At 38.6% G+C, this 27,669-nt stretch overlaps 1 protein-coding gene across 4 annotated transcripts in view; it reads right to left on the bottom strand.

Moving 5' to 3' along the window:
* Nucleotides 1–27,669, bottom strand: part of BACH2 (BTB domain and CNC homolog 2) — a 400,583-nt gene that overhangs the window by 297,702 nt on the left and 75,212 nt on the right. For all 4 annotated transcript variants that reach the window (XM_072642835.1, XM_072642836.1, XM_072642834.1 and 1 more), the window contains one exon: nucleotides 358–470. In XM_072642835.1, coding sequence (XP_072498936.1) covers nucleotides 358–366 — 9 coding nt within the window. In that variant the 5' untranslated portion in view covers nucleotides 367–470. The remainder of the gene's footprint in view (nucleotides 1–357; nucleotides 471–27,669) is intronic.

Genomic DNA, 27,669 nt, shown 5'->3' on the forward strand with positions numbered 1-27,669 from the left:
CCTAACCAAGAAGACCTTTGGAAATGCTGTTATATTCACATAAAAATCTCTTGCTATCAACATCGTGCCACTGTTTTTAAATGGTACCAGCTTTCCCAAGTACATAGTACATCTGTGATTAGTGTCAATGATTCCTGCCAAGGTATTCATTCAGACAGGCCACTGTCTGCCTAGTCATGCCCTAAAATAAGCACTGCTGACCAGCAAATACAAATCAAAAAACATTCTTCTCACCCAAAGATCTCTAATAGGAAAAACAAAATTTTCACACTCTGGAAAATCATTTCTGCCTTAGAAAGATCAAAGCTGCCCAAAGAAATGAAGGCATGTGTATGGAGTGCAAAAGGCACCTCTTACCTTGTACATGTTGCACGGACTGGATCAAGGGGTCGGACATGTCACAGAGTGTGGCAGCTCTTGGTCATTCTTTTCCTCTCCAGAATCCTCACTCTCTGAATCGGAGACCTCCACTGAGAGCCAAAAAAGAACACAACAACACAGTATTCAGTCAGGACTTCGTGGTTAATAATAGTTCTTATTACTGACATTTACGTTAGGCTTTAAGGTTTGCAAAGGCTTCACCAACATTAGCTCATTTGAGCATCACAAAAACCCAGAGAAGTAGGTGCTGATCTGGTCAAACTCCAACGCGCTGAGGCTATAAAACAAGGTGGTGTAAGTGGGCATAGAATTAGTCAGCATCTACTCAGAAAGACTATAAGCCTGTACCAAAAACAAAACAAAACAAAAAACCCAGGAAAAGCAACTGAAATCTATGTTCTAAGGACTTAGAAAAAAATACCTTAGAAAGCAACTGGTTTAACCTTCTTCATTCATGAAGCTGAGATGTTAAAGAATTTCAAGGTTTTAAATTTGAACTATCTATGAAATTCAAACTCAGAACACATGATTACAAAGCTTATCCACATATATTGCACGAATGTCAAAATTTTATACACTCATTTTTTTGATACGACAATACTTCATTATTCAAAAAATATTCATTCAACAAACAAGTCACTGTAGAATTGATCTATGGTCCCTACCTTCATACAGGAGAATAATAAGACAGGAACAAGACAGATATGTTCATTGGATAATCTTACCCATGTTTAACTGCTCCATTACTCCTCACTATATACACCCGTTTGCACTAAATTGATATGTGTCTTTTTATCCACTGCTCTCTAAGTATTCTCTGTTTTTCCCACCCTACAAATGTTGGTCCTGAATCTCAACTAGAAGGACTTTAATTGATTGTTTATTTTAGGACTTTGTACATAATGAGGAAACAAACACAATGCTGGTGACTGCTACAGTCAGCCTTTCAGAGAAAAGCACAGAAAGGAAATTCTTATAATGATCACAGAGAAGCTATGGCTGGTTACCATTCCCCACCACCCTCCATCCTGCTCTCTTCTCAATCACAGCAACAAAGTAATTTATGATGAAGTCAATACTCTCAGTGCTTTCAATCAATCAACATTTATTAAGTACCTGCTCTGCATTGGGCACCGTGTTAAGAGCTGGGGATACAAAGAGTCAAAAGACTGTCACTGCTCTCAAGGAACTTACAATGTAATGGGAGAGACCACATCCAAACAAATATTTACAAAGGAAGCTAAATGCAGGAAAAATAGGAAATAATTAACAGAGAAAGGGCACTAAAAGAAGAGATTTTAACAGAAGCCGGGGGGTCTGTAGGCAGTACAGAGGAGGGAGAAGGTTCAAGCCAGAGGAAATGCTAGATGCTAAGAAAGTGTCTCTTTCCTGGAATGGGCAGAAGGCCAGTGTTACTGGATTGAAGAGTACAGATCAGAGGGTAACTTTCTAGGAGATGGAGGATTTCAGATCGAGAAAGGACCTTAGAAATCACTTGGTCCAGTACTCCTCATTTTACAAATGAGGAAACTGAGTAATGATGACTTGCCACAGATCTCCCAGGAAAAGTAAGTGTCAGAGGCAGGACTTGGACCAGGTTCTTTGCTCTATATCTGGTTCTCTGTACAATACAGTGCAGAAAACAGAATATATTTGGTAACTGCACAAAATTGTGTTCCATTGACTGAAAGTATTTTATAGTTATCCTTCTACACCTCGACTTTCCTCATCACGGTTTTGATACATCTCAGGTCTGTATAAGCAATTAAATGGGAATTTGGGGGGAGTTTTCCAAATAATATACAAAGGCCAGCAGACAACAGGAAAATGTTTAGAAACTCAGAAATACATAAAATATATCTAAAGTATAGAATATATGTATAGTATAGAAATGTATGTGTATTATATAAATATATGTATAATACAGAAAAAGTTTAGAAACTCAGAAATGCATAAAATGCATGTATAGTACTGCATAATAATAACGCAAATTTTACAATGAGATGCTGTAAACATCCCATAAAAGAAAAAAGAAAAAAATCAAACTTCTTCTCTGGTACAAAGAGAGGGTCAAAAATTTTTATCTGGATTTTCCAGATTGTGGGGGCACACAGTGCCCCTAATCCCAGAGATGTGGAAGGGATAACTGTACCTTTCTTTCTAAAGGGCCCTTTGCTTACTGCAATGGTTGTAGCCATATATATGATTATATAGCTGGAGAAGAAAATCCTCATAAAAGAACCATTTTTTCACATATGTTACTTAGTCTGAAGGTCATTCACAAAGCACCAAAAGAAACTCCACTGCTTACAAAAGACAACAATCCAGAAAACAGACTAGTTATAAACTGGGACTAGTCATCAACCAAAGGGTCTGTTGGACAGACAAACAGAAAAGACTGGTCTTACTCTTTGAAGTACTTCCAACCTCTTTCTAAACAGCATAAGTCTGGCTGTTCTATAGCCAAAAGTCTATGTGTGCAGTCTCCTAGAAGAATATGCAGCTTCAAAATGAGGTGGCCTTAAATTGAAAGAATTAACATCCTCTTGGTACTGAATAAATTTAAGTACAAATGTGCATCAGGCTATGTTCTAGGAACTCAGCCGCAATATATTTGATTTCCATTCTTCGGATCCAGGTGGAGGTGGTTTTACTGATATCAATTAGGCCTCTACTATTGTCAGTATCAGACTCCAGAAATATTAACTCACATTTAATTCACTTCTAGAGGTGGGTGGTAAAAAGGAAAAGCTAGGTAAGCAGAAGGAGGAAAGGGTTAGCGTAGGAAGGGGAAATAAGAAAAGTGGTAAAAACAAAAGGTCAACGCTACTAGGAAAGCAGAGGGAAATGGGTAAACTAGAAAAAGTGATTAGGTACAGAGATATACCTACCACCTACCCACATCAGAAGGACACTGGGAGTTAAGGCCAAGGAATTCCTTGTTCATTTCTACTACTCAACATATAGAAGATTCTGTGAGACAGTTCCTCCTGAGACCCAGGTACACCTAGAAATAGTCTCACCTGTTTGAGGCTACATATTTACCATCAGCTACCATCTACCATACAGAAATGATAAAATTCTTTATCAGGATTATGTGAATATCTTGTGTGGTAGGGGTAGAAAGAGAAAGGTATGACTACCTGAATGAAAAAGTGAATGAATAAATGAATAAATAAGTATTTTATTTAGTGCTTACCACGTACAAAGCACTCTGCTGAGCAATGAAGACATAAATAGAAAACTCAGACGTTCTTGCTCCTACAAGAGCTCACATTCTAATGAAGGAGACAACACATATGGAGAGTTTCAGCGGTGAGTCAGGAAAAGTCCCAAGAAACTCAGGGCACAGTGGCAAAGCAGGGTAAAGTCTCTTTAATGTCATTTTGCTAATTAAATCATGTCATTGCTGAGGCTCAGCCATTTGATAGGGCTGTTAAGGACTGGACTGTCTGGGTGGACACTGCTACTGCCAGGGCTCCTGTACCTCTCTACCTGTTGGTACCAGTTGCTGGTGGTGATAAGGAAGATGGACACCTTCTCTGCAATATTCTTCCTATGATGACTGTGGGGCTGGGCTGGAAGCAGGTCTCGTAATTTTCGGGGCACTGCTCTTCTCAAGGTCCTTGAGTTCAGAGTCCTAGGCTCACCCTATCATGGCTTAAGGGGAGATGGTGGTCAAGGTTTCACTTGCCCAGCATACACTTCCTATTTTTCTCTTGGGTGCCTCACTGCTTTTAGACTGAATTATCTATCCCATAAACAACACTGGTTAGCAACTCTTGTATAATCAGAAGGCACAGAGGACCAAGGGTTCTTTTCTCATATACTGGGACTTTGTTCCAAGTGACGCTTGTAATTATGGCACAAGAGGGACAGGTGAGAGCATTACAAAATATACACACATATATGCACACAGATACAGAGACATTATATACATGGGTAAGGATCAGATCTGTGATTTTTATTGGCATATTCCCATTCTCTGGAGCAGAAACTCTCTCTACCAATCAATGCAATTACGCACAATCTCTGTGATTTATATTCTTAAGAAAGGTGCCAAGAATACAGAGATTAAACAACTTGCCCAGGGTCATATAGCCACTATGTGTCAGAAGCAGGGCATAAATTCAGGTCTTCCTTGTTTCGAGGCCATCTTTCAATCCATTTGGCCAATTCCATCTCTCTCCCTCTCTCTGTCTCACACACACACACACACACACACACACACACACACACATTTAATGTTACAAGGCATTAAGTTCCAGTATAAAAAGCAGTAAATGATGGTATAGTAGTAGATTTAGTATAGTAGGAACAAATAATAAATAATTCCAGTGCTTTCTATCTCTCAGGGTGTGTTTTCCTATCCTTTCCCCCTGAAATTTGGGCAGAGAAGGAAGAGTGCTCCCCATTTTTCCCCATCCCTCCAGTCTCTGATATGAGCCAGAAGTATAACTACTGATCTTCAAAGGCTTTGAGGTTCCTACCATCCTATAAAATTGGTCATCCCCCAAAGGGCATTGCCATAAAAGACAGAATTGATTTAATTTAATAAACATTTGTTAACCACCTACTATGTGTCTGGCATTGTGTGAGGCACTTGATTGCCTTGTGTATGACACAGGCTTTCTCCGGCTAGAACCTCTGCTCTAATAATGTTCAAGGCTATGTCCTGACTTTGATATTATGCCACCAAAAATGTGTCTAAAAAAGTAACAGAACATCAGAGCTTAGGGGAGTTACAGATATCATCTTATCCCATCCCCTCATTTGTCAATTAAAGATTGCTTTTGTAAATGACACAGTGCTAGGAGGAACAACTAATATAGTGGACGAGAGAAGCAGGATCCAAAAGGTTAGAACAGTGATTTGAAATTAACCAAATGAAATACATAAATGCAGTCATATACTTGGGTTCAAAGGATCAACTGCCCTAGTATGAAATGAGATAGACCTGGGTAGAAAGTTCATATGAAGAAGAATTAGGGATTTTATTGCAATCCGATCTCAGTCAATAGTGTGATGTAAAACCAAGAGAGCAAATTAGCTTCAATTCAATAAACATTTAATAAGCACTGCAATATGCATAGCTATTTTGGATGCTGGGGATATAAAGACGGAGGAAAAAACCATCCAAAGTCCCTACCATCACAGAGCTTATATCCTACAATGAGATATAACATGCACACACATAATTGAAAGCAATATATACATATGTATACACATACATTTACATATATGTCATCCAAGCAATTTCAAGAGTGAGAAAGTACCAATTCGATATTTGATACTTCTATGAAGAAATATTCTAATTGGACATTTGAGTATCTCTTCAGTGATGTAACTTACATTCACACATTTTTATCCTGTGCTAGCCTGGTCCTCCTCCTCCCATAATTCTTTCACAGAGGTCCTCTCGAAATGATAGAGGCCCTCCTCTACATCTGTTACATGGACTACTCATCTGTTACATGTTTGCTACATGAGTGGCTTTTATCTTAGCAGACACTAATAGAAGTAGAGTGTGCAGCATAGTACAGAGGAACCATTACATGAATTGCCCTAGGCATTTTGATCAAGATAATATCAAATTCAACAATTCAACAGAAAAAAAAACACTTGTCAAGTGTCTACAAATGAATAGGATCCAGGGCTAGGTTCTGGTGGATACAGAAATGAAAAATGACTTGGCCTCTATTCTCAATGAGCTTATAATCTAATTGAAGGATATGAAGTATACAGAAATAAGTTATATAAGGACAATGCAAATTTAGGTAAGACCTATAAGAAAGTTTCAGTAGGGCAAAACAAATTAAAAATGTCCAGGATGCTGGAGGTGAAAGTCCCATCCACTTCTGCCTTCTGTTAGAGCTCACATGGAGTACTGCATCCAGGCCTAGGCATGATATTTTAGAAGGAACACTGACAAGCTGGAATGTGCCTTGTGGAGAGCAGGGCAGTGAGGAAATGTGAAGCTGTGTCGTATCAGTACTGGCTGAAGAAATGGGAGAAGAGAATACATGACTTAGGAGGAAAATGATAGCAGTCTTCAAATGTTTTGAAGGGTTGTCAGAGGGAAGAGGGATCAGACCTGTTCTGTTGATCCCAGAGGTCAGAACTAAGACCAATGGGAAAGACCAATAGGGATAAGATTTTCTAATATTAAAACTGACCCAAAGTGGAATGGGTTGCCTGGGAAGGTAGTGAGTTCTCTATCACAGAAATCCTTGAGTAGAGGCTAGGTGACCACATTTTGGGGATGTTGAAAATGAAATTCATAATTTGTTAAATCTAATGGGTTTTTTCAATTCTTATCCTTCTTGACTTCTCTGTAGCCTTTGACACTGTTGATCACCCTCTTCTTAAGACTCTCTTCTCTAGATTTTCGTGACAATGTTCTCTCCAGGTTTACTTTTTAGCTATCTGACCATTCTGTCTTAGTCTCCTTTGCTAGGTCTTCATCCAGGTTGTGTTCCCCATGAATAAAATGTTCTTACTATTTATTTTCTCCCTCTTGGGTTCCCTTTCTTCTTCCTGAGAATCTTTCTCAATCCCTCTCAATTTTCATACCTTCCCTCTGTGACTACTTCTAATTTATATTTGCATGCTGTCTCCTCCATTAGACTGTGGGATCCTTGAGAGTAGGGCCTGTCTTTTATCTTTCTTAGTATTCTTAGCACTTACATGCCTGGAACATATAGATGCTTAATAAATGTTTATTGACTGATACTGCTTGGCAGTATAGTAGATGCTTAATCAATGTTTACTGATCAGTTGATTGACTGATTTGGAAAGGAACTCAATTGCATGACTTCTGGAGTCCCCTCCAGTACTACAGTTCTATGATCCAATGAAATTGAGGTCCAGAGAAATTAAGTTGCCTTGCTGAAAGTGTCAAAGCCAGCTGGATTAAAATTCAAAAATCCAAGTTGTCCTAAACTAGAAGACAAATCTACAATCAATCAATTTATGTTTCATCGACAGCCAGAAACTTCACTCCACAAGTGCTGATTTAGTCATTTGAGAATTAATATTCAGAAATAATTAGGACTACGTGAACTGTGCTAAATGCGTATTTGTTCTCCCTTTCATAGCCAAACTTCTAGAGAAACTGACTTTTCATCCTTTTTCATATTGGGAAAAGTATGACTGGTTTACAGTCAAATTCACATAGGTAGTAATTTTACATTATTCTTGGGAGCGTCCTTTTAATTTTGATTCTTTGGAGATGCTACTATTCTGTGATTTGCAGCCACATACATCACTGGAAGAAGTGTGATGTTAAAAAGCTGGGCTTCTGTTTCAGAAAGGGGTACTTGCACTCCTTGTATTTGTCAGTAAAAGCAATGCAGTCTCCTAAAGGCAACCCCATCCCTCTCTCTTCCTCCTGGTTCAATTCTGAATACTATATATCCACAATTCATTTCCTATCTGATGTGTGTGTGTGTATATACATATATACATACATATACATATATATGTATGTGTCTATATAGATATAGCTATACATACACACACCCACACACACACAAATGGTCCAACTCTTACCTCATCCATCCAATGGCAGATTAAAAGTCTGGACAACAGAGATTCTTCCTCCACTTGTTCCCAGCCTCTCACCCCCACATTGCCTTCCACCCAGATTGTTAGGCTGAACTCTTGAGCAACTAGATCTTGTATAAGATGTCCTATCATTCTAGGGCTTGATGTAACCAGCATAATGCCATCTACAAAGAGCAACCTATGGAGGGCCTTATCATCTATAAAGAATGTCTCTCCTTTTAGATTTTGCATTGGAATCCTCTAGAGCAATGATAAATACCTTTAGTGAACATATATCTCCCTGTTTTATGCCTTTCTTGCTATTTATAATTGAACAAAGTCATGGGTTATTGAATTTTTCAAGGAATCTTGTATGATGTTAACATCAGAAAAGGAATCTTGTATGATGTTATCATAAAAGAATTCTTGTATAATTTTAATATATTCATGGAAGACACCTTGTTGGAGGAGAGCTTTAAACATTTGCTCTACTGAATCACAATAGTCAGCAGACAATAAGCACAGTAAGATGTCTTGTAGTCTTTGTACCTCTTAGTCAATATGTGACTGTAAAGATGTGGCATGCTGTAGAATATTGTTTGCAAAAGCCTGCTTGCTCCATTCTCATATTTTCATCAAGGATGCACTTCATACATATGTAGATTATAATCATAAATATATTACGGAGGTGACAAAATAAGCATCTGACTACAATACATACTTATTGTCGTCATCATTGTCACCACCCTCATCATCATCATTATCATCTTGATCCACATAAAGAAAGGTAACTAGATTATCAAACAGAATATCTAGGCCTTTTGCCTTTCTGGGGGTTGGGGGGGAAGATATTTTATAGGTTCTTTGCTGTTCTTTTTCATTTTTTCAGTCACATCTGACTTTTCCTAACCCCATTTGGAGTTTTCTTGGCAAAGATACTGGAGTGGTTTGCCATTTCCTTCTCCAGTTCATTTGACAGATGAGGAAACTGAGGTAAACAGAACTAAGTAACTTGCCCAGGGTCACATGGCAAGATTTGAACTCAAGACTTCCTGACTCCAGGCCCACTACTCTATCCCCTACACTACCACCAAGCTGCCCTCAAAGGGTTCCAATGTCTTATTAATGATCATATTTAAAGAATTATAAAGTAAAAATTCTTAAATGACAATTACAGAGGCCAGGTACAAGGTGCTATATTGGGCTTACTTTGTGCAAATGTGTGTATGGGGAGAGGGTGTTAACAGCTCAAAGCTCTAAGCATTTATACACAAATTAACTTTTGATTCCCGTTTAACCAATTTTGATTGAAAAAAACTCCTCTCCTTTTCTTCTGGGACTTACTAAAAACCATGCTCAACTTATCCTTGTTCCTTCAATTTTATAATGAAAGATCAATTCAATTTCAATTTAATAAACATGTGACATTTCTAAAGATCACTATCACTACAGTCCTCCAAACAATTTTAGTTTCCTTCTTCCTTGCCAGATTTTGAGGAGATAGTCCAGCAATCACATTTCCTGTGACCTGTGCAGAAAATTGAATTAAACATTAGGGGAAACTAGCAGGTCATCCATTGACATGAGAACAATGACGCTAAGGATATACTAGGTACACATTTCCCTCAAAAGAGACCAAGAGGACTTAGAACCTTGACTGTGAAAAGTTCAGGACAAAGTTAGTAAGTAATTCAGGTACTTTGTAGAATCATTTGAGAATAAGCCATAATGAGAAGTATCATCTCAACTGAAAGTGGGTTTATTATTATTTGTTTTTGAGAGCAGAAACTTGTATGCTTAATGGACTAATATTAAGTCCCTTAGTTCTTGGGGGCAGAAAAATATGTTTCTTTAGGAAAATAGTACCAGAAGTTTTACTATTAAACTCTGCTTTCTTAGGACTTGTGTTCCTATTCCATTTTCTCTAGGATCCTATACATGAGTGTCACCTGTCTTTGAACTCTGAGGACTGACAGAATCTTGAGTAGGGTCTTATGCTCTTTGCAATGAGTAGCACATTGTTGATAATTACAGTAAGTGCTCTCTATAACAAAAAAAGGGAGGGCTCATAAAGAGAAATTTACATAGCTCAGTGATTGTCTGAGCTTGATAAATCTGTCCTGTGACAGAAAAGCAGAGACCAGTCAGCATATCACAATTACCAGGACTTGGACTTCAAATCTAATTTATATTTCTAGTTTTGTAGGAATGAATCTACCTTGATTTTCTTTCTTTATATGTCTGGACAAGGGAAAAAAGGCATTTTTGAGGGGGGTGGCAATTAGATTTTGAAGGAAAGCAAAGATGGCAAGAACTAGTTTTACCGATGCCAGCCAAAGAAATACCCATGGGTCACACAACTCTGGTTTGTTAGAAAGTCACTGCACTCCCAGATCAGACTAGGCAGCAGCCAAAGAAAACCTTTCAAATGGCCTACATGGAGGCCTTGTCCCTGGTGGATTCCCTGATCTCATTATAGCAGCCCATGCTAGTCGTCACAAAACAAACAGAGGAAATTTATGCCTGCCGTAATGTTGCGGAAGACTCTGCATTCCTTATTAATGAGAGTTCCAGCCTTCCACAATGGTGGTCACTGGCATGGGATAACTTTCTCCTTTGTCGATGGAAATAACTACATGCCCTCTTCCAGGGCCTGGATGTGAATGACCATGACCCTTGGGAGATGCATGGGGCTCATGGCCTAGACTTTATGCCCTGGTCCCCTTGATGAAATGTTCCTATTCTGCTTATATCAACATCCCCCAGCCTCAAACTGTAGAGCCATTTCCTTTCTGGAAGCTCTGGGAAAGTATTTAGGCATGCATTTGAAGGGTTCCACCTGTTAGGATCTGAATTCCATGACACAGATTCTTCTGTGTAACAAAAACTCAAAATGCTCTAGTGGGAAAAACTTCTTCAAGCACCCTTGTCTGATTAGCTCAGCTTGGAAAGCTTTCCCAAGAACTCTCAGCCTGGGATTCTGCTTTGAAGAACTGGTAAGACAGAAAATGCTGCTCTGTCCTCTTTGGTATGAGGTCAGAAATAACACAATGCTCAGTCAACCAAGTGCACAGAGAGAACTCCAAAGTCAAATGTAGGATGCAGATGGAAAACTTAAGGATGAGGGCAGAGATAACAATGAGGATAATGTTGCTATCATAGAGGCTTCCCCCCAAAAGGGCACAAAAGATTAGCACAATCACAAGAATGAACCAGTCTGCCTGGCCTTCAGTAAAATGGAAAAAAAAAAGATATTTTGTTATCAAATGTAAGACTCTTTTGCCTGCTATGAGTGAACATCTTAAATACAGTATGTATTCCTGTTTAAGGTTATAGAGACAAAGATATATTAACTTTATACTATAGTGCTAATTCTATTAATAAGTCATTATGCTGATTCCAAATAAAGGGGTTATATGGTGGAAATGTACACAATTTTCTGCTAAAGGTATGAGTATGATATTCCCCAATCTAAGTAATTTATGTGATTAGTCAAGTTGTAGATGTAAAAGGATTATCCAGATCTGTTTAAAAAGAAAAAAAAAATCCCTTTTCAATTTGAAATTCTGACATTTCTTCTAAAAATTTCTCTTATGAGGCCACAAGGAAAAAACCAAAAAACTGAGGGCATGAAATGGGAAATAAAATAATAGCTCAAAAGACAAGATCACTGCAACAATACTGGCTCCATACCAAGATGAAAGGAAAAAATGGTTATATAAAAATATTGCTATGTAAATATAGATAAGCAAATATAGAAATGTGTCATAATAAATCATTGTGAAAAGTTTTTTTTTCCTGTTTCCATTTTCCTTCTGTTCCAATATGCTCTTCTCCTTTCCCTTAGCAAGGAACACTTTCATTCATATTTCATTTAGTTTTGGCCATCAAATACACTTTTAAATAACACCAAGTCAATTTTTTCCTATGACTCAAAAATAATTGTTTGAAAGTCACCACTCTTGCCTTTTGCCAGATCATCTCTATGAGTCATAGGAGATTAATAAAAAAAAAGATGAAAAAAATGTGTGCCTCCTAAAGAAACTCTTGGATGAGGTGTAAATGGTTTGGCACATGTAGGGTAAATGACAACGGACATAACTGAGTCACTACATTTTTAATCCTGTCTTAATTAAGGTGTACAATTCATTGGACTTTAAATACCTCAAAAGTCAGAGTTCCTGAATATTACAACAGAGAAGAATTATTGGGGGGGGGGGGGGGGTGTGTGTGTGTCCTAAGACTCTTCCTCAATTCCTCTTAAAACTATCATCAGCCCTAAGGTCCTTGCTTTACCTACCACAATGAGGATAGATCTCATAGTAATTCTCTACCATATTACTCCCTCCTCTTCTCCCTCCCCCTACTCACTCTCCTTTGCTCCCTTTCAGTATTGCCTCTTCTAAATAATATCTGGGAACTATTAAACAGCAACGTTCCCATTTCCCCCCTCTTCCCCTACGCCTGACTGTCTCTGTCATGTTGGCATCAAGACAAAGCAAACTCATACTACATCACAGAGCAAACTAATTTTCCAAACACAGTCCTGTTGGTAGTTTACCGCTACTGGAACCCAATGCTGTCAACAGGGCAGTCTTTGTTTTGCCTGGGCCTTGTTTTTCTCCCCCCTTACACTCCCCTCCCTTTTTCCCTTTTCAGTCCAGGCAATCTGTTTTAAGTGACTCTCTATGCTGGCTCCACCCCATTCTGTAAACTAGACATTACCTTATACAAAAAACGAATCTAATGCATTCCTCTGTCTAGCTGCCTGAGAGCAGAATTCCTACACTCACCACCCTAAGCAACAGCAACTTGAGCGAGAGCATGCACACATGCACACACACACACACACACACACACACACACACACACACACACACACACACACACTCCTTTCCTTTCTCCTCCTCTTTCCTCTACCCCTCCCCACTTTTCTTTCTTTCTTTCTTTTTTTTCACATTTCCACTGCCTCACTGTGTTTTTGTGTAAGTGATCTCACATGACTCAACAAATCCATCTGCCTAGAGCAGGCCAAGTTTGGAGGCCTCCCAGGAGGGAGGAGAAGAATTGCTTTGTGGAAAGGACCTGGAGCTTTGCCCTTTCTCTGGCTCAAATTACCCGCCTGTCAGGCCTGACGGATTTGGCTAAAAATAAAAGGAAGCAGGCCGTGAAAAGCAGATGAATGAGCTCAGCAGTTCCTTCGATAACATGGGCCTGGTGTTGCCCAAAGCTCCCAAAACATACACTTCCAATACTGGGCATGAAAGGACAGTGGGTGTCCGTGTCCAGGTGAATTCCATTGTTTAAATAAACTGTTTTGGGTTGGGGAAAGCCCTGTTTGGGATGAGATCTAAGTGTGTATTCACACACATATGCTGCTATCTGAAAAGAGTTAAAAGTTCATTAAAGTATAGGGAGGGGACTTTGCTTCTTTTTTAAAATGAGATATATAGTGTTTTCCTTGCGAATTTACCATTCACCCCATCTCAGCAATTCCATCTGCCCCCCCACAGACATTTTCAACCCACACATGATGTCAACCCCCCCTCCCTTCAGTGCCAGCAAAGTGCTAAAAGTCGTTTGTTGTAAGTGTCTGCCCAGCGCCCGCAGTGGGTATTAAGCACTTAGGTTGGCAATGTAATGACACACTGTAACAATCTGTAATATGAAGCAGTCAGCAGAGCTCTGGCTCTGAAAGCCTTTCTCCTAACCATTAACCATATGTTTGGCTCCTCGGCTTTCTGAGCGGGTGTTCCAGCTTACCATCTGGTTCCTATCCACACAAGCAACTGTACAGCCGAGTACTTCTCTCTGGAGTTACATGTTTCTTTTCTCTCTCTCTTCCTCTCCCCTACCTCTCTCCCTCCTCCCCTCCTTCTTCCCTCCCTCCCCCTCCTCTTTGAGCTCAATGCTTCCCTTAAAACAATTCTCATCATTCACCACTTTCAGGGAACTTTTACCTCTACTACAATGCCTGGGAGTGTACAAGCACAGTAAACAATGCACAAAGCTGTTTATCATGGGCAGACAGATGCACAACAAGGTCTCATCCCTTCATCTGCCCGCAAAAAACATACACGCACACACCAATTAAAAGTGGCCAGGCCGATACTTGATATAGCACGTTAAAAATAGAGACATTCTTGAGCGTGGTGCCTTTCACACTCACTTCATGTTCTGGGAATTAAAGTTTTAACACACACAGACACAGACACAGACACACAGACACAGACACAGACACAGACACAGACACATAGACACAGACACACAGACACAGACAGACACACAGACACAAACACAGACACAGATAGGCACACAGACACAGACACACAGACACAAACACAGACATAGACACACAGACGCACACACAGACACAGACACAGACACACACACACACACACACTCCAGCCTGCATTGCATCACTTTCACACTAGATGACATTCTGGCTACAAATAACCAAGTTAACAGAATTCGGCAAATGCTTTTTTCCTCAAGAATTCCATTACAGGCACTTCCACCTCTCTCCCTCTCCCCTTAGGTTCTAAAGAAGAACAAGAATTGAGGGGGAGTGGGACAATACAGATCATCAAGGAAAAGTGTTAACATTGAAGGCATGCATTTTTAATGTTGTATTGAGCTAATGCCATGTACACAAGCAAGCACACCGACACATAAACACCCTACAGGAGGCCTTGGAATCCTCTTACAGTATTTTCAATTACCTTTAAGTTTAAGGTAGCTATTAATAGTGGCTTATATTTAAAATATATATCACCTTCACATTTGCAAAATTCTTTACAGACATGATTTCATTTGATCTTTTATACTATTACATATTTTCTTAAATATGTGAAAGGACCTATTAAAAAAAAAAAAGAAATTAATTCCCTTTTCTCAAGAATGACCCTGACAAAAAAGATGTCTTTGTTACTGGTCCATTTTGCTAGAATTAGGAAACTGAGTAAATTCTTTTCTGAATCTTAAAAAAATAAAAGGATCTCTCATTCTCTCCCTATCTCTATCACAAACACACAAACACACACACGCACACACACACACACAACCCACCACCACCTTAAAAAAATATTAAACTGTGATTAACCAAAATGTCAAGATTTTATCAACTCTGCCTAGCTAGGATGGCTCTGTCAGGGAATATTTTTCATTTTAGGAAACAAGAATATAGGGAAGCCCACATTCTCTCACGGAAGCTTTTAAAATAGACTATCCATGCCGATTCCCATTTCTATGATTTAGAATTGATTGTTAAGCTTCTACCATTAGGACTACAGAAATGTTGGTGTGTGTAGGAAGTTTTACAAAATGGCAGAAAAATGAATTTTTGCTTTCAGAAAACTGATAGAACTGTCCACAGAAAATTCTGGTTTGGTGAAATTGCACCCAAGCACTGTCCAGGGCAAGAAAAAAAGGAAATGACCAATTTGAAGCTACTTGAAATTTTTCTGCTTGGTTCTTTAATAGACATTTTGAGCACTGAGGAATCTCCCTGTCATACAGTTCAAAAGAAGGAATGGACTGAGGTTCACAAAAATCACAGCCAGAGCTCATGAAAATATAACCAATTAGCACCCCTCTGGTTGATGTGTTGTTTCTCTTTAATATTTAGTGTCTACACCAGCCCCTATTTCAAGGTATTATTGCTGCTTTAATCAAACACTTGAATTCAATTCAGCAAAGGCTTAGTGGGAGGTGATGTCAACTAAGCTAGACTTTGAAGGTGGTGAGGGGAAGCTCACAGATCTGTATTCAAAGTACTAGCTCTGAAGTTGTGTGACTGGGTAAATGAGTTCACCTTTCTGGGTCTCAGTTCCTTCGTCTATAAAATGAAAGGTTGTACTAGATTATCTGTAAGGCCTCTTCAAGTTCTAAATCACATGATCCTACACTATTTCAACATAGGTGGATATGTGGACAAAGTCCACTCCAGGCACAGGAAACAGGGTCCACCTTTGCAAGGCAAAGAAATGGGTAAGGGCCAGAGGAGCCTTGGGAACAGTGTGGCAGGAGTGTAAAGTTGTACAAAGAGCTGCAAGTGTGAAATAAGGCTGGAAAAGTTGGCTGGAAGAAGACTATGGAGGACCTAGGAAGCCAGGCGTGGGAGTCTGCATTTTATTTTCTAGAAAACAGTTTTTGAACAGGACAGCATGATCAGGTCTGTTGACTCTGGGAGGGAGCAGTGAAAAAGATGGATCAGGGAGGGGCAAGAATGGAGGCAGTTGACAATAGACCAGAGATGATTATAATGAGGGTAGTGGTAATAGGAGCCTGAGCTAGGGCCATGGACTGTGAGTAAAAAAAAAGAGGGTTGGGGGGAAATGGGGTAGTTTAAAAGAACCATGAATCAAAAACAAGAAATAGCAACATGAGTATGTTAAATTCTGAAATGAACCAAATCCAAATGCTATTTTTTTTGTTTTTTACTCATCAATGAACCAAACCAATGACTTCTGTTTAACAAAACAATAAAAACAAAACCCACCCAAAAACCCCCCACACCAAAAAAAAAAAAAAAGGGGCAATCCAGTTTGTATATACCATAACCTCATTAATACATCAGGATTCCACGCATTTTATGAAAGTTACAAAAAAAGGGACCTGTGATTTCACTGGCATAAGGTACTCCAAGAAGAAAAAACTTCTACCAATGCAAACTGGCACTTTCTTGACAAATTAAAGTCTTAGAGAGTTGCCTAGAGCACTTTGAGGTGGGTTGCCCAGAGTCTCAGGGCCAGTGTGTGTCAAAAGGGAGACTAAAAGTCAGGTCTTCCCAGCTACAAGGCAAACTCTCTTTCCGCTACTCCAAGATGCCTCTCAAAAGTACAGCACCAGAATAAACCTGGAATTTTAAAGTATTCTTTGAAAGGAACCAAACTATTATTTCATTCAGTGAGACTACCTCTGTGCTAGATGAAGCAAAAATATGCAAGATGCCATTTCAATTTGGATTTGCAATGAGACAGATCAAAGTTTTCTTAGTTTAGGTTTTATTTCATTGGGAAGTGGCTACAAAACAAGACTGTTGGTGTATCTTGGTGACATTTTAACTCCACTTTAAAAACCTTCAAAAGCAAAACTTTTCATGACTATAATAATTTTTAAAAGCCCTTCTGACAGGATTACTTTTAAAGAATCATTTGCTTGTTGAACTAAAGTATGATATCTTTGCATACCACCTGAACTTAAAAAGAGTGTAAGGTAAAGTCCTCTCTAAAACGCAATATACCCATAAATGCTGATGACTTACATGTACTGCTGGTTTACATGAAACCAGCAACAGCCCTATAAAACCTTTCTGTTCGACTCCTGATAGTGTGAACCCAACTAATACAAGAAGATTAGACTCTACATTTGATGCCAGGGGAAATCAATCACTGTCTAGAAAATGTCACTCATTACATCCAATGCCTGGCATAATGCTTTATGCACAGTAGGCACTCAATAAAATACATTAATGATGGTATTAAGGACAATACTGAGAATTTTCAGAATGGCATTTCAAAAAAGAAGGGTGCTCTTTTTTGTCTAATCTCCAACCTTTTAACAGATGGGGTAGCAAGAGGTGTTGTATGTTCATTTTTTTCATGATATCTATCAGGGGATAAGACCCGTACATTCTAAGTTATAACAACTTAAAACCTATCCCTTGCAATAGCTTTGTTTTCTAACTTTTTTTTCCTATTTAGCTCAATGCTTGCAAAATATAATTAGGTTTCAAGTCAGATGTAATCACATCATTTTTAGTTACTTTATCAGTTGTGGATACTGCGGAGAAAGAGTTTTCATAACACTCATGGTGTACTGGGGGAAAAAACTGTAGTAGGAATTGGTTTATGTTGTAGCTTTGCTGTATGCCACCTGTATGACCTTTCTGCCTAGTCATAGGCTGTCTTTGGATCTCAGTTGCCTCATGTATAAAATGAAGATGCTGAGTCAGACAATCCATTTTGACTCTAAATCTATGATCTGATGAACTATGCTAAAATTTCTCCCTTTCCTTAATCTGCTTCTCTTCAGGGTAGATGGGATCCAGGTCAAATTATTTTCAGTTTGCTAACCTTGCGAAATCAATGAAAGAAGAATTAGCTTAGTTAAAATGAAATAGAACTACAATTTCAGACTTTAAAAAATCACTAATGATCTGAGATCTCAACAAGTGTTGGTACCTTCTGTAGTAGGCAGGGCAGAGAGCAGGCCATCTTTGCCTTTTCTATTTATGAAACTCTTGATTGTGTCTTTCCATAGACTAGAGGGAAGTACCCAATGCACTGGTGACATTCCTCAAGGTCTCTGGATATTTTGTGGATACCAGTGCAATCCTACTTAAAAGAATAATTGCAGGTGAAATTCCAGATTTTTAAAAAAATTATGTAGGTCAAATATTATCTATCCAAGAGTCATGAAGTAATGCAGAAATATAACATGGGTTTGAATACTGACAGGAATCAGGATTTGTAGTTCACAGAAGCAAGCATTCCCCTCTCTCAGTCTGAAGCACAATTTTAGACACTTGTGATCTTTAGTCAGAAGATGGAATGGAGTCATGACTAAAAGTTCTTAAAGAGACACAACAGTCAAACACTATGAGGAGAGAGACAGAGACAGAGAGGAAGGGAGGGAGAGAGAGAGAGAGAGACAGAGAGACAGAGAGAGCCAGAGAGAGCTGAGCTGCAACAGAGAAAGTAGACACAAAGGAGCCTTACTTGCAGTTTCATCCTTTTTCCCTCCCAGTACCTATTCATTAACAGACACAACAGCATATTCTACTACCACATAATGTATTTTCCCCAAAGTTTCCAAGAACTTGAATTTTTGCCTTAACCAAAAAGAAGTCAGGGGTCAATTACAGATAAAACTAAATTCAAATTAGGGTCAGAGTCAGACTTCTGCCTAAATGTTAGGAATTTTCGTAACTAAAGGTTCTGAGCTATTGCAATTGCAATCCTAAATTTTATTTATTTTAAGTTCCATGAAGTATCAGAGGGAACATAAATCTTGACCCTAGGCTTAAAAAAAAAGAACTATTTTCCCCAAAGAGAGTATAACTGACTAAATCTTCAGGGAGAGAGGAGAGGGAGAAGAAGATGGTGGTGGTGGCACATTCTGGCCATCCAACTGTACCCTCCACTGTGACACCCATGGCTGCCAAAATTACACAAACATTACTAGATTATAAACAAGCTGAAGATGGCATTATGCTATTTAATACAACATCAAGTGTTATTCAATTCAACAAATAATTATGTTTTAAGCAGTGTGCTAGGAAGTAGGGAATACAAAGGGGAAATAATTCTTGCTCAAAAGGAGCTTATGATCTGTACTCATCTCTACACAACCCCCAGGGTCTCGCAGAAGGTCTTTGATGCTTACGTTTGGAGAACTGAGTTTGCTTAGTTGGTGGCAGATACCATAAGAATAATGACAGCTAAATGAAAGTACTATTCACATAGCACTTTAAGGTTTCCAAAGTGCTTCACGTATATCATCTCATTTGTTTCTTATAACCCTGTGAGAAAGATGTTGGTATTATCATCCCTCTTTTATAGATGAGGTAACTCATGCTAGAAAGGTTAAGGAGCTTTGCCCACGATTACTACCTAGTGACTGCTGGAGGTAAAATTGGAGACTAAGTTTCTTCTTGTTTTCTCACATAGCACTCTCTCCACTGGGTCTTGCTGCCTTTTTTCCTCAAGTATAAGAGTGGAGAAGATGACAAAGATTTAAATGAGATCTTCTATATCGCTTAAAAAAACTAAAACCCAAATCCCTAAATATCCTAACACCCACACCAATGTTCAAAGCACCAAACTGCATTCTAAAGCTTCATGAGATTACAGGATCAAAGGAGCAAAGGTTTACAGCTCTAAGGCTGCCCCAAAAACTCTCTTTGGGGTCCCAATGTCACTATTTTTTTTGTGAATAATTCATACAGGGAGTTTTCAAAATCTACTTTAAAAATATCATACTATTACTCCAAAGATTTCCAATATCAACAAAGAATTCAGCTGGATACATTACTACCATGTGGTTAAATCAAATCTAGGTACCAATTTCTTAGAAGATAATATGAAAACAAATAAAAAATTCATAACAGGAAAACCTCATTTGACATGTGATCATACTATACTTATTATAACAATCTATTTGGGTTTTGGTCATGACCTGGTACAGTGGAAACAGCTCTGGCTCTGGAACCAGAGATGATCAGGATAAAAGCCCCATCTCTAATATTTGCTGCTTGTACTTTGAACAAGTCACTCTATGTCCATAGGTTTCATTTCCTCGTATGTAAAAATGACGGAGGAGGGGACACACAGATTGCCTAAATGGCTTCTGAGGTCCCTTCCATCTCTGGATCTATAATCTATAAAATACAATAATAAAATTGTATTTTGCTTCAGATTGTAGTTACTATTTTTATACCTTCAAAAATACATGGTAATAAATATATTGGGTAAGTTACCCTGGTTGTTGCTCTGAGATCCCTTGCAAATCCTGGGTACTGAGCTAGTTTAGCACAGGAAGTAATACAATTCCATTCATAAACAGAAAGATCTACTTGAAATTAAGCTGGGGATAGATTTTGACCTATATCTCTTTTATTTCTGTAATTAAGAAGCTTTCTTCACTAGTCCAACTGAATTTCCCAACTTCTGTCCATTAGAACACATTTCAAATTTGTATCAACAAAAGTCTTATCATTCCTTTTCTTTTTTTTTTTAGTGTGGGGAAAAAATTCCTCCTTTCAGTCCCCCAACACAAAACCACACTATTACTTACTGCTGATAAACACTAATCATGTGCTATCAACATGAATCTACTACATACAAAGGTATCCCCACACTGTCTCTGGGCTGCACAACACCCACACTTCAAATCCTGAACCAGCCAGATTAGTAAATGTGCACCAGCTTGCTCTCTAGCAGCAGAAACAATAGTCTCTTTCAGGCTACACAATCTTATGAAGGAACAGGCTGCAACGTCATGGGAAAAATTAGGGAATATCCGTAGAAAACAGCTCACCAAATGAGGGGTGGAACAATTTGCTTAAATGTTATAAAGACTGAACATAGACACAATGTCAATGCTGCCATGCTTGCCCTGGCCTTTCCGTTTAAAAAAGAGAAGCTTCCCTTTCTTTTTTTTTTCTTTCTGTGAAAATAGGGGAATACATTAAAACAAGAAAAATTTAAATGTATTAGGAACAGATTTAGTTTCCCAAAGCTTACATTTAAGAGAAGCATAAAAAACACACACAACCAAAACCACAAGCCAACATAACAAAACCAACACAAATGTGGACAGACTCAATTTCAAAGTTCCCTGAAATTATACAGGAAAACAAACAAACCCTCAATCTACCTTGCCCTAACTATTCCTAAATACCCTTCCTTTTAAATCTCTACATCCCAATTAGTACTATCTGTTCTCATGAGTTACTCTCCTCCAACCTGCACCTATGTCATTCACTCTGGTTAAGCCTTTTCGGTGGCCTTCTGGTTTTCATTCTTTTCTTCACATCTCATGCTTTTGCCTAAAGCCATTCCACATGCATGGAAATATCTCTTTCCTCATGCCTAGGAATACCACATCCCTTACTAATTTTAAATTGCTGTTTAAGGCCCACCTCCTGCAGGAAGCCTTTGCAGATTTAATTCCCTTCAATTCAATAAACATCTCTTAATGCTTCACAGGGACCAGGCAATTGAACGACAAAATCCCCCATCCCTTCCGATACGTCCTTTCCCTCAAGGAGCTTCAATAGGTGAATACAACACGTATACTGATAAATAAATATAAATGGCTACAAAGTACATATATTTTTAAAAAGATAAAAATTGATTTTGAGGTGTGAGTGTGCCGAGCATCAGCACCTGGGAATGGGGGAGCAGAATAGATTTCCTGCAGGATGTAATGTTTGAGTTGAGCTCTGAAGGAAGCTAGAGAAGTGAGGATGCAGGAGTGAAGAGGGGGGAAGCATACTCCAGGTCCTGGACACAGCCTTTGCAAAGACACAGGGAAGAAGGTGAAATATCCTGGATAGGGAACAGCTGGTTTGGTTGGAATGTGGAAGGTGTGGAGGGCAATGTACAACAAGCCTAGAAAGAAAGGGTGGTTGGAGTCAGAAGAGGTTTAAAAGCTATTTTATCCTAGAGCTAAGTGGGATCCACTAGGGCATCCTGCTCAGGAAAAGTGACATTGTTAGACTTATGCTCTAGGGACATCAATTTCTCAACTAGGTATAGGATGGATTGGAAAGAGGAAGAGACAGAAAGTATGGAGACCCATTAGGAGGCTAGTGTCAGGAGAGAGGAGACCAAGGCCATGGAAGCAGAGAAAGAGGATAAAGGTGAAATATTCTGTATAAGTGAAAATCTACTAATGATTAGATGTGAAGTGAAAAGGAAGGGAAAAGTCCACGTGGGATCTGATGTTACAATCTAGGCTGAGGTTTGGGGAAAGATGATGAGTTCTCTTTGAGACATGTTCAATTCAAGAGGCCTCTGGGACATCTAGTTGAAGATATCTAATAGGCAGCTGGTGATTCAAGAGAAGCTAGAGGTGTAGAAATGAGAGTTAAACCCATGGGAATAAAGAAGATCACCAAGAGGGAGAATGTCAACAAAAAAGTAAAGAGGGTCCAGGCTGGAACCCTGGGTTTGGCCCAGTACATTTAAAAACAATTTTTCCTTTTAATGCAATTTTTTATCACCTTTTAAAAGTTTTTTCCAGTAGATGATGCTAATCTGACCTTTAAAATCTAATCTAACAATTGTAAATTCCTTGAGGTTAAGGATGTCTATTTTTTATACGCATCTGAAATATCAAGAACTCTGCTAATTATAGGGTGTATAGGATGCAAATCTCTCCACTTGAATCTATCCTCAATACAGCTGCCAAAGTCTGATTATATCACACTGCTACTCAAAAGCAAATATAAAATCCTTTATTTGGCATTCAAAGCTCTTCTCATCCTGGGCCCTTGCTGCCTTTCCATTCTTACATTCTACTTCTCTCCACACTCCATGATTCAGCCATACTAGCCTATTCATTTTATCTAACACAGTACATGCCACCTCCTATCTCTACACTTTTGCAAAGGCTGTCCCCCTTGCCCTGAATACTTCTAAACTTCCAATTCTTAGAATTTTTGGATTCCTTTAACATTCTGTTCAAGTGGACCACCTCCTCCAGGAGGCCTTTCTTGAACACCCTTCCTCCCCTTGCTAGTGCCATCCCCTCTATTTTGTATTTATGTCTATTCTGATTTATATATGTTGTCTTCCCTATTAGGATGTAAGCTCCTTGGGGGTTGAAACTGATTTTTGCTTTTTTTTTCTTTTGGTATCAAACGCTTATCACAATGCCTAGCACAGGGTAAGACGTTTATAAATGATCGCTGACTGAGTTTGCGTTCATGGATACTTGATCTGAACTCTCAATAGGAAAATAAGGGTTTCTTACCCCCAAACTCAAGTGATCTTAGTATAAAGCCCTGAGCCAGAGTTATTTATTATGTTCTCAAAAAAAAAGAACATTTATTAAAACCATAAAACAAACAAAAAAAACTGCAAGGTTATTGGAGAACAACCAGAGAAGTCAAATTTGGAGTCAGGGCAATCTGATAACCTGATGCCTATTTTCTAGCTCTGATATAATGCCTCTTGGGTTTTAAAATAAGCAAGAACTTTGAAAGATCTTTTTTTCGTCTGTACAAATGAAATAAGGGCAGCTAGACAGATGTCCATGTGGATAGAGGTATGGTGTAGGGTAGGCCTGAAAGTTAGGATGATGAGTTCAAATCGGGCCTCAGAAACTTACTAGCTGTGTGATCCTGGGCAAGTCACTTAAACATGTTTGCCTCAGTTCCCTCCCCTGCAAAATGATCTGGAGTAGAAAATGGCAAACCACTCCAGTATCTTTGTCAAGAAAAACCCAAATGGGGTTACAAAGAATTGGTTATAAAGACTGAAAAAAAAATGACTGAACAAATGAAATAATCACGAGTAACCTACTGAGGACTCAGCAAAATATGATACAGAATTTCACTGGATTTGAAACTCAAATCACAAACCCATGCTAAAGAACAGGGATGGGGATTGGACCCAGGGTTTGAAACTCCCTCTCTCACTGCAGGTCTTTGTTGCCGAAGAAGACCATACCATCAGAGAAATAATGACATGACTTGCACTTGACTTTTTGTTTTGAGTGAGGGAAGGCTGAATGCAGGTCAATACCTTTCTGTTCAATTTATAGTCTCAGAGAGTTGCCTAGAATAGTGCTTCCCAAATTTTGGGCCTCAGGGCCTTTTATACTAAAAAAACTAATGATTCTAAATAGTTTTTGTTTGCATGAGATAAATCTATCAGTATTTACTATATTAGAAATTTAAAATGATAAAAATTTTAAAATATGTATTAATTTAAATATAATAAATCCATTATATGTTAATGGATATTTTATGAAAATAACTATGTTTTACCAAACAAAAAGAAATGCTGAAAAGAATGCTGTTTTAGATATTTTTACAAATCACTTCAATGTCCAGCTTACTAAAAGGCAGCTGGATTCTCATATTTGTTTCTGCACTCCAATCTGTTGCTCTATGTTGTTTTGGTTAAAGTATAGGTAGGAAATCTGGCCACACACACACACACACACACACACACACATGCACACATTATTTGGGAAAGGGAGGAGTTTTTAAATAGGCATATACTATCTTACTATTAATATGAAAATAGTTTTGACCTCGAAGACTCTTGAAAGGGATCCTTATGGGTCCTTGAGCCACTCTTAAAAACAGCTGGCCTAGAACACTGAATTAAGTGACCTAGGGTGACACAGCTAGTATGTACCAAAGGCAGTATCTGTACCTAGTTCTTCCTAACTCCCAGACTGAATCTCTTTCCACCACACCACACAACTCTCTTTTTTCACTGATTGCTAAAGAAAGTTCAAGAATAGAAAAGAAAGAGTGGGGAGACAGTGTCAGAGGAATGACAGATGACAGATACAAAGGTCTAACTAGGGAGGGAAGGTCTCATTTAAGAGGAGATTGTCAATCTTTTTTCAGTCTTTCAAACACCTGTGAATTTAAGACTACCCAGATACCACTGGTGGAATCAACAACTAACATAAGCAATTTTGCCCTGGGAATGTAAAAGTTAATGTTATACTATTTGAATGCATAATCAAGGCTTCTCTTTGCCCACATGACCTGATAATATTTATATATTGTTTATCAAAGGTTCTTCTGGGCTTTAGGTTATAGATTAGGGTACCACCATTTGCCATTTCACAGTGCTTTTAAATTTTAAAAGGGCTTTCATAGCTAGCATTTCATTTCATTTTCACAACAACCTGAGGAGAAAAACATAGTAAGTTCTTTCTACTTCACAGACAAGGCTACAGGACTGAGGCTAATTAATTTCCCTAAGAAGATACTGCTAATTAACAGTAAGGACTATAATCTATGCCTCCTGCCTCCTATCCCAAGTTTCTGACACTGAACCACCTTGGCAATGCAGGAGGAAGCCTCTGAGGCGAAAACTTGGGGCATTTCAGTACTACCAATTCAACTGAACAAATGTTTGCTCTGTGTCTATTATATGTAAGGAAGGTTCTTGAATGATACACCCAAACCCATTTTTGAGGAGCAACAACTAAAAAAGTGAATGCCATAATAACCATCTGTTTTTGGACATTTTAATAGCATGCTAAGTCCTTACACCTGCAACCTGCAGAGCTGTCCAACACTGTCCAACGAAAGAAGCTTCGGCTCAAATGCCAACTGCTCCCACTATCCCCTCCCCCCAGCTACTTGAACCTTCTTCTCTAACTCTATGTAGAAATCTATTAATATATTATCTCCATCAGAATATGAATTCCTTGAGGGCAGGGCCTAGTTTTGTCCCCTTCCCACCTTTTTTTATTCGTAGCACTTACCACACTGCCAGGCACACAGTAAGTAACTAATAAATGCTTGTGGATTGTTGGTTCGATTCTACAATCTTTTATGCTATATCCCTTTACCGCGTGTTCTATTATGGTCATTTCATAGGCAGACTCTCACAAAGCAGCAACAATAACAATCACCAGGAGGTTTCTCATATTATATACTGAGAGTACTCTACAGATTAGCAGAGCAAAAACATTCTACATATATTCCTCACAAACTTCAGAATCTGAATTTTTAATATATGCTAATGTAAAATACAGAACAAATCCAAGGCCCTGGTATTCTCTCTGAGTTGGACTGGGAAGGTGCTACACCAGACCTGACTTCCACTAGTCTCTGGGATTCATTTCCTCCAGTTTTGGATGCCTATTATGTTAGTGGAGGGAGAGACATGGATGGGGAAGGGCTTCACAAGATTCATCATCCTCTCTGTCTGGGATGCTGTCCTCAGCAACCTTTGCTTCCAAAAATTTAACACTTTAAAAAGAAAACGCACCAAATGGCTGAAGAATGCCTATAGTTTAGAAAAACAAATTTTAAAAATGACAAAAAGCATGTGTGTAGGGAGGGCATGCAGGGGCCTTTCACAAAAGGGGAGGGTTAGGGCAGCTACGTGGCACAGTGAATAGAGCACTGGCTCTGGAGTTAGGAGGACCTGAGTTCAAATGTAGCCCCAGACACTTGATACTTACTAGCTGTGTGACCTTGGGCAAATCACTTAACCCCAACCGTCTTACCTTCCCCCCTCCAAAAAAAGGGGTATAAGGCCCACTGCTAGGAACTAAGAAAGGTGATCTCCCAGCCATTGCCCACTATCAACCCAAAAGCTTGCACTTATTAAGTGACAGGCCCTGTGCCAGTTGCTTGAGGATACAAAGCAAAGAACCGGACCATTCTTGCTCTCAAAGATCTTATGTTCTCCTCATCACCAAATCACTTTGTAATAACAAACTCCTTTGTAATACCATTTATTTTTTTATATACCATTTTATACTACTTACACTGTTTTCATAATTACAATCTCATCATGCAGAACTCTCCCTAGTTGCCCAGGAGAACGTTACACTCGTGGTCAAGGCAAGCTAGCAGACAGGAAGGAACATAGAGCCTCATCTCATTCTCATGTAACAACAGAACCACAACCAAGAGATCCTTTAGCCCAAATTCTTCATTTACAAATGAAGAAACTGATTCCAAAGCGGGTACGCTACCAATCGTTGCTCATTTACCCCTCTGCCACAGTCTGACTGACTTCTTCATTTAGAGGTAAAATACCTCTGGTTTTCCTTACAGTAATATTTCATTTCTCTAAAGGAACACAGTTTCAATTTTACAATGGAAGGCAAAAAGAAAATAGGTTTTAGCTTACCAAATTTTACAAAACACAAATTACAGATAATTTGTTTTTAATTTTTTTCTCAATTACATATAAAATTTTTAAAAATTTTAAAAAAAATTTTCAGTTCCAGATTCTCTACTTCTCCTCCCTTACCCCTGCGTGGGAAGGCTAGCAATCTGATATAGATTATATATTTGAAGTTATGCAAAATATTTCCATATTAGGTTGCAAAAGAAAACACAAACAAAAAAACCAAGAAAAATAAATTCAAAAAGTATGCTTCAATTTGCATTCAGACTCCATCAGTTCTTTCTTTGAAGGTGGATAGTATTTTTCATCCTAAGTTGGAATTGGCTTGGATCACTGTATTGCTGAGAATACTTGTCATTCATAGCCGATCATCACACAATATTGCTGCTATAAT

The sequence above is a fragment of the Notamacropus eugenii genome, chromosome 2 (genome assembly GCF_028372415.1).
Source record: "Notamacropus eugenii isolate mMacEug1 chromosome 2, mMacEug1.pri_v2, whole genome shotgun sequence".
Lineage (NCBI taxonomy): Eukaryota > Metazoa > Chordata > Mammalia > Diprotodontia > Macropodidae > Notamacropus > Notamacropus eugenii.